At 43.5% G+C, this 14,373-nt stretch overlaps 1 protein-coding gene across 1 annotated transcript in view; it reads left to right on the top strand.

The window, feature by feature from the left end:
• The window catches only part of LOC145343317 (G protein-coupled receptor kinase 5-like), a 129,432-nt gene extending 117,012 nt beyond the window's left edge, over window positions 1–12,420 (top strand). The window contains exons 12-16 of the mRNA XM_080189505.1: window positions 1,242–1,450; window positions 3,857–3,994; window positions 4,677–4,814; window positions 9,102–9,233; window positions 10,737–12,420. Coding sequence (XP_080045631.1) covers window positions 1,242–1,450; window positions 3,857–3,994; window positions 4,677–4,814; window positions 9,102–9,233; window positions 10,737–10,793 — 674 coding nt within the window. The 3' untranslated portion in view covers window positions 10,794–12,420. The remainder of the gene's footprint in view (window positions 1–1,241; window positions 1,451–3,856; window positions 3,995–4,676; window positions 4,815–9,101; window positions 9,234–10,736) is intronic.
• The last annotated feature ends 1,953 nt before the right edge of the window (window positions 12,421–14,373 follow it).

The following is a 14,373-nucleotide window of genomic DNA, read 5'->3' as shown; positions in this document are numbered from 1 at the left end:
AATTTATGCACAGCAAGCTCCCACATACAGCACTGAGATATTGCCTAGATAACCTGTTGTGGTGATGCTGGTCAAGGAATTCATATTGGAGAACATCAGCGAAGGTTTCCCTGCAGGTCTTTGAATAACTGTTGCGGGACCTTGCAAGTTTGCCCAGGAGGGCTTTGGTTTAATATCTTCAATATAAAGAGAGCACTTGTGACAGTGGTGCACTTCCCCCAGTACCACACTGGAAATGTCAGCTTCAATCATACGTTCAAATGTTGGAGCTGGATATGAACCCACGGCCTCTAATTTAGACAGAAGTTACATCCACTGATCTAGGACTGGCCGTTTTAAAAGGAGTAGATGGAGGCTTATCATTAGAATCATAGAAATCCTACAGTGCAGAAAGAGGCCCTTCGGCCCATCGAGTCTGCACCGACCACAATCCCACCCAGGCCCTACCCCCAAATCCCTACATATTTTACCCACTAATCCCTCTAACCTAAGCACCTTCTGTGGAGTGGCACAGAACAGCTGGGCTGAATGCTGTGGAGTAGGCAATGGTCAAGTGATATTATCGCTAGACTATTAATCCAGAGACTCAGCCAGTGTTCTGGGGACCCGTGTTAGAATCCCACCACGGCAGGTGGTGGAATTTGAATTCAATAAAAAGAATCGGAATTAAGAATCTACTGATGACCACAAAACCATTGTTGATTGTCAGAAAAACCCATCTGGTTCACTAATGTCCTTCAGGGAAGGAAATCTGCCATCCTTTCCTGGTCTGGCCTTACACGTGACACAATAAGAAGTCTCACAACACCAGGTTAAAGTTCAACAGGTTTATTTGATAGCACAAGCCACTAGCTTTTGGAGCACTGCTCCTTCATAAGGTGAGTGCGATTTCAGTTCACAGTTCAGTTTGTGAACAGAAATCCCTCTCACCTGATGAAGGAGCAGTGCTTCGAAAGCTTGTGGCCTGTGCAAACAAATAAACCTGTTGGACTCCAACCTGGTGTTGTGAGACTTCTTACTGCGTTTACCCCAGTCCAACGCTGGCGTCTCCACATCTTGGCTACGTGTGACTCTGGAGCCACAGAAATGCGGTTGACTCCTAACTGCCCTCGAGCAACTAGGGATGGGCAATAATTGCTGGCCAGCCAGTGATACCAAAGTCTCACAAATGAATAAGAATTGAGCAGCTGGGCCAAATGTATCTGCGTTAATGAATTCTGAGTAACTCTCTTATTTTTCAGCTCCGGAGGTGATCAACAACGAGCGTTACTCCTTCAGCCCCGACTGGTGGGGGCTCGGATGTTTGATTTACGAGATGATTCAGGGTCAGTCGCCTTTTCGAAAGCGTAAGGAAAAGGTAAAACGGGAGGAGGTTGACCGGCGAGTCAAAGAAGACACGGAGGATTACTCGGACAAGTTCTCCGAGGAGCCGCGTTCTATCTGTAGGATGGTGAGTACGCTAGCTTCTGTTGGTGAAAGGTTTATTGTAAAAGCCGCTGGCTTCACTGCCTGGGTTGTCGCTCGCACCACCACCACCACCACCACCAATATGACATGTTTTATCTGGACATTCGAGGGAGGGAGAGCCTGATAGCAGGGTTTAAATCATAGAATCCTTACGGTATGGATGGAGCACGCTCTCCCTACAATGCTGCTTGTGTTGAGTCCACCTGTACTAATGAGCTTTGAATGTGCTAATTAGTCATCAATTCAAATGAGGAGCTCGGATTTCCAATTCTGATTTTCATATTCTTTCACTGCCACCAAACTCTTCCCCTGCCCCTTCCACCCCCGCTCCTCCCCCCCCCCCCCCCCCCCCCCCCCCACCAACATCAACCCTTCCGCCTCTTTGATCACCATCGAACAAACATTTCTTCAGGATCTCTGCATCCACAATTCCGGCTCTTGCCCATTCCTGGTTCTCTCTGCTCCACTGCTGGTGGCTGTGTCTTTAGCTGCCTAGGCTTTTGTTTGTGGAATTCTCCCTCTCAATGTGTCTACCTCTTTTAACACAATTCTTATAAGCTGTTACTTTGATCACCTACTGAACAACTCCTTTTGTGGTTCAGCGTGACATGTTGTTTGATGACGCTCTTGTGAAGCACCTTCGGCTGCTTTGCTACAGAGAAGTGCTATATAAATGCAAATTGAATAAAAATGTTTTATCTTTAAACAACAATGTAAAGATAAATTTTAAACGATTTAAAATGTACTGGCATGTGTTCTTGAAAAGTTTGGATTGAAACTACTTCATTAACTAACTAATTTGGCATGAAACATATTGAGCCAAGGTATTTTGGATTTGCCTTATTTTAATGTAGGCATGTGCTAAAGGGTTGTTAATATCAATGTGCAATAAAATTGAGACCAATATTGAATGCCCAGCTGGAGCCTTGTGTCAAGTTCTGAGCAGTACTTCAGGGGGGATGCGAAGACATTGGAGAGATTCGCCAGAATAGTCCCAGAACTAAGGAACTTCAGTTGCTTAGATGGAATGGAGAAGTTAGGACTGTTTTCCTTGGAGGGGCAAAGATTAAGAGGAGATTTGAGAGAGAATTTATGATCCAGCGGATGTTAATTGCTATGCTGACCAAATCCCAAAGGGAAACTTGACCCACGTATCACAACCTTTCTCTTTGCATTCTGACAACAAGAAGAAATTCTACTTAATTGAAAAACAACAAGTTCCAATAAAACTTTTAGTATTTTAAACTTTAAATTTCAACATTTGTTAACAAAAGGAAGGAAAACTTAAGCACACAAGGTTACAGCTACACAGTTAAAATTTGCTTCACCGAACAGCTCTCAGAAGAACTTGGTGAGACGCTAGGTTTCACCAGGTAAACACCCTCTAGGCAACACTCCCTTGTTTAGCTATAAAACTTCAGCAATATTATCACAAGGCATACTCGTTGCTTGTTGTTTTGCAAATTCAAAAATAAAACCCTCTTTTTGGAAAATACACACTTTTCTGGTTTGGCTGGAATGGCAGTGTCAAACTTTGCCTCTTCACAGCTCTTTTCCCCACACAAAAATGTACCTCCGAAGATTTCACATAGCCATCATCCAATGCAGCTCAACATTTCTCCTTGAAGAGTTCTATTGTCCTGAGTAACTCTTCAAACTTAACTTATCCAAAATATTAAAAATTTCATGTTTGCCCTATTGCCCCCACTATTGGTCAAAGAAAATTAAATAACCTTTCCATGTTTATTTGTGACCTTTTCCAAGTTATCTGCTCCCCTTTAAAATTTAACAACTCAAAGTCCAAACCTTTGCTTAGCTAATAATTGGAATTTCTACCCACTTCTTGTTTCCTTATAGAAAATTCACTTGGTCATACCTTTAATACTTATACTGCTTTCATATCTCGACCCCACACTCCAGCTTAATTATTTTTCACACACACTCATAAGTCCACTTTGCAGGATAACACAATATAGCCCAAAATATCAAACATAATATCACAGTGCTCAAAAACATGAGGTGTCAGATGGGGAGAAACAAAACTATTCCCATTGTTAGAAGGACCGAGAACCCGAAGAAACCAATTTAAGGCGTTTGGCAAAAAAAGGCAATGACGACGTGAGGTACAACTTTTTCATACAGTGAGTGGTTAGGATCTGGAATGCACTGTCTGAGAGTGTGGTGGAGACGTATTCAGTCATGGATTTCAAAAGATAGTTGGATCATTATCTGAAGAGGAAAGATTTGCAGAGCAATGGGGAAAAGATTGGGAGAGGCACGAGGTGCGTTGCTCTTGCAGAGGGCCAGCACTAACATAAGGGGCTTCCTTCCGTGATATTGGAATATGTTTTGCGTTGATGACATTTTAATTGCATCTTGCTTTTTGCAGTTGCTGACTAAAGATCCAAAACAACGGTTGGGCTGCCAAGGAGGAGGAGCCAGTGAAGTGAAGCAACACCCTATATTCCGACACATCAACTTCAAAAGACTCGAGGCAAACATGTGGGACCCTCCTTTTGTTCCAGACGTGAGTGGCTTGACTATTGTCGGAGAGGAAGAACTACATGTTTGCCTATGCAATGTCAATGCAGGTTTACATATCGATCTGACTCCCCACTTATTTATAAATTTATTATCTTAAATGAAAAGGTCAAATTCGTTGCTCAATCTGGTGAGGCCAGGGTGGAGGGGGAGATTGAAAAAGATGGACGGGGGAATAATGTGGATTGATTTGGCAGCCCCAGCCCCATTTGCAGGCTCTTTGTTTTTCTATCTGCCCCCTGGGTTAGACAGGAAGTATTCCAAGGTCTCCACTTAGAAGAAGAGCAGTGGAGTTCTCAACAGTGTTCTCACTAAATTTTCCCTCAACCACCATCACTTAAACAGCTTACAGCAGAAAATTACATGGAATGTACAGCACAGAGGTAGGCCATTCAGCCCAATACTGGTCTATGATGGTGTTCATAATTCTCCTCCCACTTTATTTCATCTCAACACAATCATTGTATTCCTTTCCCCCACGTGTTGACACAGCCGCCCCTTCCATGCATCATTGTTGTGTATCTTGTAGCTCTCTGTGGGATCTTGCTGTGCTTGTTGGCAGCCGCATCTCCGACAATCCGGCAACAGCTACACTTCGAAAGGGCTTCACAGCCAGTGGAGGTTGTTAAAGGCATTTGTATTAAGGCAACTTTTGGTTTGTTTTGCAGCCCAGAGCAGTTTACTGCAAAGATGTCCTGGATATCGAGCAGTTCTCCACAGTCAAAGGGGTAAATCTGGATCCGACAGATGATGACTTCTACTCCAAATTTGTCACGGGCAGCGTCTCCATTCCTTGGCAAAACGAGGTAATGTAACTCTATATGTATTCTTTACTTAGCAGCCTAAATGCATGGAAGGTAACTGGCTATGAGAAACTAGATGCCAAATACCAATGGTGGGATTCGTTACTTATTTCCTGTGAGCCAATATTGAGGGAAGTGTGCCTCCTTTTTTTTTCGGATTAGTCCAAGTGTTCTGGCCCATTTTTGTCTGTCCCATTGATTTGGGAGATACCATCGCAGCCAGGAAGTCCTGGTAAACCTTTATAAACCGCTGGCTCCACCTCAACTGAGGACACACAACCCGGAGACCATTCCGGTATATTCCACGTCCACCCTCTGCAGGGCCTCGAGACTTAATACTGCCTCAACTGAGGTATTATGACCAAGGATGCTGAGGCTTTGAGAGGGTGCACGCTGAAGCTACAAGAATGGTCTCAGGTTTGAGACTATTTGGTAATGGGGAGAGAGTAGGGAAATTGGGATTGGTCTCCTGGCAGCAGGGAAAGGTTACGGGAAGATTTAACGGAGCTGCATAACATTGTGATGTGTTTTGATCGAGTAGATGGGGGGGGGCGGTGGGGGGGGAACAGTTTCCAGTGGCAGAAGGGTTGGAAGCAGAGCCCATCAATTTTGAGGGGATTGGCAGGGATGAGATGAGTAGAAATTCTTTGATGCAATGGGCTGTGATCTGAGACACACTGCTTGAAAAGGTAGTGGAAGCAGATTTAATCTAATCTAAAGGGAATTTCACAAATACTCGAGAAGGAAAGAAATTGCAGAGCTTTGGGGAAAGGGCAGGGAAGTGGCACTAATTAGACAGCTTCTTTTATGGAGCTGACACAAATAATGGGCTGAATGGTTTCTTCCTGTGTGATGCTGTCTCCTGATTGTTTACGCCATGCTTTTGATGCAGGATACCACGTAAGGTGTGTTTAAAAAAAATTGCAGCATTTTGCAAACATGCAATTCTCTGAAGCTCTGAATTATTATTATTAATAATAATTTGAATTCAGTAAAAGTTAAAAGTCTGATGATGACCATGAAACCATTGTCAATTGCCCATCTAGTTCACTAATGTTCCTTTAGGGAAGTATTGCTGCCATTTGTACCTAAGTGACTCCAGGCCCACAGCATTTTCATTGACACTTAAAATGCCCTCAAATGGCTGAGCAAACCACTCAGTTCAAAGGCAATATATGCTGGCCCAACCAGTGACACCCACATCCCGTGAAGGAATAAAACAAAATAATGTTTTGATGTTAAATTTAATATGATGTCAGGATTACTGTATTAGTAATCGAGAGGGACTAATTTATCCCGATAAAGCTAGCTCAAATCTCAAACTGAGAATTTGTAATTTTTCTTTAAAGAAATATATTCAAAAATAAAGTGCCCTGTGTGTCCATGAAGCTGTTTTAAATTATCGCCAATTTAAAATTGTGTGTCAGCTGTGGCTCAGTTGGTGGCATGCTCGCTTCTGAATCACAAGGTCCTGGGTTCAAGTCCCACTCCAGGGTTTGAGCACAAACATTAAGGCTGACACTCAAGTTTTTCAAGTTTGCTGATGACACCACTGTAATAGGTCAGATGTCAAACAATGATGAGACAGAGTACAGGAATGAGATAAAGAATCTGGCGAACTGGTGCGGCAAAAATAACCTCTCCCTCAATGTCAACAAAACGAAGGAGATTGTCATTGACTTCAAGAAGCATAAAGGAGAACGTGCCCCCTGTCTACATCAATGGAGATGAAATAAAAAGGGTTGAGAGCTTCACGTGATTAGGTGTCCAGATCACCAACAATCTGTCCTGGTCCCACCATGCCAACACTATAGTTAAGAAAGCCCACCAAATCCTCTGCTTTCTCAGATAATTAAGGAAATTTGGCATGTCAGCTACAACTCTCACCAACTTTTACAGATGCACCGTAGAAAGCATTCTTTCTGATTATATCACAGCTTGGTATGGCTCCGGCTTTGCCCAAGAGTTCAAGGAACTACAAAAGGTTGTGAATGTAGCCCAATCCATCATGCAATCCAGCCTCCCATCCACTGACTCTGTCTACACTTCCCGCTACCTCAGCAAAGCAGCCAGCAAAATTAAGGACCTCCTGCACCCCAGACATTCTCTCTTCCACCACCTTGTGTCGGGAAAAAGACACAAAAGTCTGAGGTCACGTACCAACCAACTCCAGAATAACTTCTTTGCTGCTGTCAGACTTTTGAATGGACTTACCTTGCATCAAGTTGATCTTTCTCCACACCCTAACTATGACTGCAACACTACATTCTGCACTCTCTTGTTTCCTTCTCTATGAACGGTATGTTTGTCTGTATAGCACGCAAGAAATAATACTTTCCGGGGAAGTGCCGGAAGATTGGAAAACGGCTAATGTTACGCCGTTGTTTAAGAAGGGTGCCAGGCAAAAGGCGGGGAATTATAGGCCGGTTAGTTTAACGTCTGTGGTAGGTAAAATGTTAGAATCCGTCATTAAGGAGGAAATTGCAAGGCATCTTGAAGGGAATTGCTTGATAGGGCGGACGCAACACGGTTTCATTAAAGGGAAGTCGTGTCTGACAAATTTACTGGGGTTCTATGAGGATGTGTCTAGGGCAGTGGATAGAGGAGAGCCGGTGGATGTGGTCTTTCTGGATTTTCAGAAGGCGTTTGACAAGGTACCTCACAAGAGGTTATTGCAGAAGGTCAGGGGACATGGAGTTGGGGGTAGGGTGTTAGCGTGGATAGAGGATTGGTTGTCAAATAGGAGGCAGAGAGTGGGGGTCAATGGGTGCTATTCGGATTGGCGGTTGGTGACTAGTGGGGTGCCCCAGGGGTCGGTGCTGGGGCCTCAGCTATTTACCATTTATATAGATGATCTGGAGGAGGGAACCGAGTGCAGGGTGTCGAAATTTGCTGATGACACCAAGATTGGGGGAAAGGCAAATTGTGCGGAGGGTGTGGAGAGTCTGCAGAAGGATCTAGATAGGCTGGGCGAATGGGCCAGGAAATGGCAAATGGAATTTAATGTTGGCAAGTGTGAGGTGGTCCACTTTGGTAGGAAGAATGGTAGGAAGGACTATTACTTACGTGGCGAAAAACTGCAGCAGGCGACGGTGCAGAGGGACCTCGGGGTCCTTGTGCATGAGTCGCAAAAACCCAGCTTGCAGGTGCAGCAGGTGGTCAGGAAGGCAAATGGGATGCTGGCCTTCATAGCGAGGGGGATTGAATATAAAAGTAGGGAGGTCTTGCTGCAGCTGTATAGGGCATTGGTGAGGCCGCAGCTGGAGTACTGTGTGCAGTTTTGGGCGCCGCACCTGCGCAAGGATATTTTGGCCCTGGAGGGAGTGCAGAGGAGGTTTACTAGGCTGATACCGGAGTTGAGGGGATTGAGCTATGAGGAGAGGCTGAATAAACTAGGCTTGTACTCGTTAGAGTTTAGAAGAATGAGGGGAGATCTCATTGAGACGTATAAGATGATGAATGGGATGGATAGGATAGAGGTGGAGAGACTCTTCCCGCTCAAAAAAGACAGTAGGACTAGGGGGCACAGCCTCAAGATAAAGGGGAGGCGGTTTAGAACGGAGTTGAGGAGGAACTTCTTCACTCAAAGGGTGGTGAATCTCTGGAATTCTCTGCCCGTTGAAGTGGTGGAGGCTGCCTCGCTAAATATTTTTAAGAAGCGGGTTGATGGGTTCTTGATAAGAGAGGGGATTAAGGGTTATGGGGAGAGGGCGGGAAAGTGGAACTGAGCCACAACAGATCAGCCATGATCTTATTGAATGGCGGGGCAGGCTCGAAGGGCTAGATGGCCTACTCCTGCTCCTATTTCTTATGTTCTTATGTTTCTTATGTTCTTATGTTAATACATGTGACAATAATAAATCAAGTCAAAATCGTTCCACTGAAGGAGTGCTGCATTGTCAGAGGTGCAGTCTTGGGCTCAGGTTGAAGATCTCAGCACTAACTTGAACAGACGTTCTCCCAGATGTGCTGACTAATATTCATTCCCCCGATTGGCATCTACCACAAAAAAGACTTGTTCATTATTTTGTTTTTTTTAAGAATTTACTGTGCACAAATTATCTGCTGGATCTCCTAAAACAATGACAACATTTTAGGAAGTGTTTCATCAGCTTTAAAACACTATTGAGCTGTGCGATGATGGCAATATCATCATCACCACCTCAAGGCAGCCACAGAGGGGCAATAACTGCTGGCCTAGCCAATGATGTGTACAAATCCTGAGAATGAATGCCAAAAAATGTTGCCAATTTATTATTTGTAAAATACATTTTTTAAATTGTACTGTAGATGATCGATACGGAATGTTTTAAAGAGGTAAATACTTATGGGACTGATGGGGCCTTATCACCAGACCTGGACAGCAACAAGCCTAATCCACCTCCAAAACGGGGCCTGTTATACAGGCTTTGCAGACGTGAGGTAAGCCACTTTTAATGGTGCAATAGATGTCTTCTCTGTCCCCCTTTGATATTTTCTCACCAAGTTTCTCTTCTTTTCGCCTCTCCTGATGAGCTTCAGTTCCTTTCTGAGGTACGCTTCTCTACGTCCTTCTGGTACAGCTTCTGCCACTTGCACCGTCCATTACCTATCCCCTATGTTGGGCAAGTGGCTCTAACCATCTTTCAATTTTGTAGAAGTCAAGCACCATTTAAACCATATTAAGAGGGCCATGTTTTTCGGAGGACTTGAATAGCTCAGTGTTATGACACCTCTTGCCCTGAATGAGAATAAGAATCCATCCATGTCTTTGTTGTCTTCAAACATGACTTCCAATACAAACCTGGCCAGAATTCCGCTTCCTACTGTCTGTAGACGTGAGGTCATCCAAAACTCTGCTAACTTTCACCAAATTACCCATCACTCCTGTGGCCTTCTCCTTATGGCCAACACTGCTTCCAGGTTAAGCAACATCTCATCTTTGTTTCAGATCTTTTCAACGCCCCTCCCCATTACTGTAATTGCCTCCTACCCTGCACCCTGCAGGATATCTGCGCTCCACTAATTTTGGACTTGTGGCATTCCTGATTTTAATAGCATCATAGAATCTATGGCATGGAGACAGGCCCTTCGGCCCAAACTGGTCCATGCTGACCAAAATGCCCGACTAAGCTAACTGTATCTCTCACACAGTGACCCAAGCCGGGAATTGAACACAGGTCCCTGGTGGTGTGAGGCAGCAGTGCTAAACATTGTGCCACCATGCTAGATTAGACACCTGGGTATCTTTGGGTCAGCATGGACAAGATGGATCAAATGGTCCTCTTCTGTGATGTATAAGAACATAAGAACATAAGAAATAGGAGCAGGAGTAGGCCATCTAGCCCTTCGAGCCTGCCCCGCCATTCAATAAGATCATGGCTGATCTGTCGTGGCTCAGTTCCACTTTCCCGCCCTCTCCCCATAACCCTTAATCCCCTCTCTTATCAAGAACCCATCAACCCGCTTCTTAAAAATATTTAGCGAGGCAGCCTCCACCACTTCAACGGGCAGAGAATTCCAGAGATTCACCACCCTTTGAGTGAAGAAGTTCCTCCTCAACTCCGTTCTAAACCGCCTCCCCCTTATCTTGAGGCTGTGCCCCCTAGTCCTACTGTCTTTTTTGAGCGGGAAGAGTCTCTCCACCTCTATCCTATCCATCCCATTCATCATCTTATACGTCTCAATGAGATCTCCCCTCATTCTTCTAAACTCTAACGAGTACAAGCCTAGTTTATTCAGCCTCTCCTCATAGCTCAATCCCCTCAACTCCGGTATCAGCCTAGTAAACCTCCTCTGCACTCCCTCCAGGGCCAAAATATCCTTGCGCAGGTGCGGCGCCCAAAACTGCACACAGTACTCTAGCTGCGGCCTCACCAATGCCCTATACAGTATCATTTCTAGGGTTCTAATTGTATTAACTAATGTTTTATCATTTTCTTCTAGGTGTGTTTTAAAAGTAGCTTCAGTGATGACGAAGACGATCCTGCAAAGATTCTGTAGCTGCCAAGCTTGTCCTACGTTAACACGAGAAGAAAAGAAAACTGATAAATTTCAGGTTAAACTGGGAACATGTATTAAAATGTATTATATTGCAACAAAAAACTGCTGTATGAGTTTACATATTTTGTACATTTGTACTTGAATTATGTCCTAGATGTATATTTTCACTAAAGTTGTACAAGAAGCCATATATTAAGTACCACTTGAATGCACACATTAATTTTAGCAGGAATGACTTTGGAATTATCTATTTAAAAGTTTATTTTTAATTATTTTTTTAAAACTGATAAAGCACAGCAATGTTAATTGTGGTGTGCTGTTTTGCAACTTGTAATTCAAGAGTTAACTTGGCTGGATTTTATTTCAGTACAGAGTGGGCCTATGCACACAAGCATTTGCTGTCTAGGTGCTTGCTAATGAGTATACCACAGAGTATGTATGTGTATGCATGTGTGTGCGTGTAAATGTATATGTTTGTTTAATGTATATATGTATATTTATATATACATATATACTTGCGTGGCCTGGAGTAGCACATAGTGGTCCAGGTAAAGTCTGCCTCAATGCAATTTGTGAATTCTCTGTTTTCAGTTAATTTACCGTAGTTCTGTTGGAATTGAATCCTTGTTGCTGTGCTCATAGGCCTAACGTTTTATCATTAAAACAGATCTTAACTAAGGCCACTGATTTATATTCTTCAGGGAAAATAGGACAGAATGCAATTCTCCAAGCCCTAAATAAGAAACAGATGTATTTGATGTCTCTTAATTCCAAACCAATTAGAATGTGACTCCTCCCCTTCCTACCTGCCAATGAAAATCCTATCCTAATAATAAAAATGATATTTTAATGAGTTAGGACATCATTTATTTGGTTCGCTTGTGTTCTGTAAATGGGTTAATAATCAGGCATCTCTGCACTTAGATATCAGGATCTGATCTTGAACAGGCCTGATTCCATTGCACATCGTGAGAGTTAAAAATTCCCGGAATCCCGTATGCTAGAAGCTGAACCTGAGTCAAGTCAGCCAAGGTGAACCAGTGGCCCTGGTAAATTCATTGAAAGTCTTGTAACCTCGTTTATCTATCTGTGGAAGCATTCCCATATTCAGCTCATCCATAAACCTGAAGTTCTGATGACATCAGATTCATCTGTACCCAACGTGAGATTTTTTTTTCCCCTTCTTCCTTGTTGGTTATTTTACCTTTTGATTCATTTACCAGAAGCTGTGAAAGATTTAAGTTGATGATCTCTTTATTCCGTAATATTGACTTTCGTGGTTTCAATGTCTTGCACTAAGTGCCATTTTATTTTTTAGATGTTGCCTGTTCTCAAGAGATTTTCCAATTGTATTTAAAACAAAAAAAGCATGTGGTTATTGTACCTGCGAAACTGTTAATGATCAGGCATCTCTGCACCTAGATATCACAATCTCATGTTGAACAGGCCTGATTCCATTACACTTTGGTGACTGGATTTGTGCTAATATAAGTCATGTATTTTTTTTAATCCAGTGTGTATATCCTTCCTCAAATGGGAATCTTCAGTTCTTGCCTAGTATCACTGGGATTCTTTTTTTATTCTGTTCGAGCGTTTTAAATTAATAAATACTGCCATTTGTATACGGTTCCGTTGTCTGATATTGGTGAAGTTTGAATCCTCATGAACAAGACCCATTCATTCTCGTCCTCTCAAAACTCTCCCATTCAGCAGCATTCCCAGTTCTCAGTTACACCTGCAGTGCAAACAGATGGAGAGGCTGCTCTGATTTAAAGTTTTATTTATTTGTGTCACAAGTGGATTAACACTGCAATGAAGTTACTGAGAAAATCCCCCTAGTCACCACACTCCAGTGCCTGTTCGGGTACGTTGAGAGAGAATTTAGCGTGGCCGCTGCACCTAACCAGCATGTCTTTCGGACTGTAGGAGGAAACCAGAGCACCCGGAGGAAACCCACACATACTGAGAGAAGGTGCAAACTCCACAAACACCTGAGGCTGGAATTGAACCTGGGTCCCTGGCGCTGAGGCAGCAGTGCTAACCACTGTGCCATAGTGCCGCCCATCCTGAATCTTTACTAAATCATTCATTCTGGAGTCTCACCAACTTTTACAGATGCACCATAGAAAGCATTCCTTCTGGTTGTATCAAAGCTTGGTCTGGCTCCTGTTCTGACCAAGAAACTGCAAAAGGTTGTGAATGTAGCTCAATCCATCGCACAAACCAGCCTCCCATCCATTGACTCTGTCTACGTTTCCCGCTACCTCAGCAAAGCAGCCAGCATCGTTAAGAACCCCACGCAGCCTGAACCTTCTCTCTTCTACCGTTTTTCCATCGGGAAAAAGATACAAACGTTTGAGGTCATGTACCAACTGACTTGAGGACAGCTTCTTCCCTGCTGCCATCAGATTTTTGAATGGACCTACCTTGCATTAAGTTGATCTGTCTCCACACCCTTGCTGTGACTGTAACAGTAAATTCTGCATTCTCTCGTTTCCTTCTCTATGAACGGTATGCTCTGTTTGTATAGTGCGCAAGAAACAATACTTTTCACTGAACATGTGACAATAATAAATCAAATCCTCCCCAACAGCACAACCTGTCATCAAATTTAGCTACACAGTTGTTTTGCCTCCATTTCATTCCGGGCTTTATTTGTGCTCCCTGTCCTGTTGCAATGTCTCCTGCTGTTGGCCGAAGTTCTGCCAGTTTCAACCTAAGTCTCCTTGCAACCTCCTTTCATTGAATACTTAATGACGTTGCTTTGTGGTTTCTATATTTCGGACCACTTTTTGAATAAATAATTGCACCTTCTGGGAATAGTTATCGGAAAATACTTAACAGGCTGGGGGCTCTCTTCTCCAGGAAAGAGAAAGCTGAGAGGTAGTCTGGCAGAGATCCTTAAAATTATGAAGGGGGCTTAATAGAACAAACTGAGAAGATATTTCCATTTTTGGGGAATTAAACTATGGGGTCATAAATTCTAATAAATCCAACAGAGAGAGAGAGGAACAACCTCTCCCAGAATGAAAAAATGAGGAGCAGGAATCCAACGTACAGTTCTGTGAGACTGCTCTGCCATTCAGTACAATTATGGTAAATCATTTACATTGCTGCTGCCCTCCTGCACTCTTCACTGAAGCAGAGTTAATGCCCCACCTTATTGGTGATGGTAGAGTGGGGGAATATGCTGGGCCATGAGGTTACAGATTGAGGTTGAGTACAATTCTGCTGTTGCTAATGGCCCACAGCACCTCATGGACGCCCAAGTTTAAGCTGCTGAATGTGTTGAAACTCGACCCCATTTAGCATGGTGGTAATGCCACACAACACGATCGAGGGTATTCGCAATGTAAAGATGGGACTTTGTCTCCAGAAGGACTGGGCAGTGGTCACTCCTACTAATGCTGTCATGGACAACAGCATCTGGTAGATTGGTGAGAATAGGATCAAGCAAGTTTTTCCCTCTTGTTGGTTTTAGGGTACCAGATCAGAAACCCCAAAGTATATTTTGAAGTCAGACTAGACCCCAACAATTTGCTATTTTGGCATTAATATGAGGATAGGATGTTTCACCCCA

This window comes from Carcharhinus amblyrhynchos, chromosome 5, assembly GCF_965287045.1.
Source record: "Carcharhinus amblyrhynchos chromosome 5, sCarAmb.v2.hapA, whole genome shotgun sequence".
In the NCBI taxonomy this organism is placed as follows: domain Eukaryota; kingdom Metazoa; phylum Chordata; class Chondrichthyes; order Carcharhiniformes; family Carcharhinidae; genus Carcharhinus; species Carcharhinus amblyrhynchos.
The sequence above is the reverse complement of the archived record's forward strand: the minus strand, read 5'-3'. Positions and strand labels throughout refer to the sequence as shown.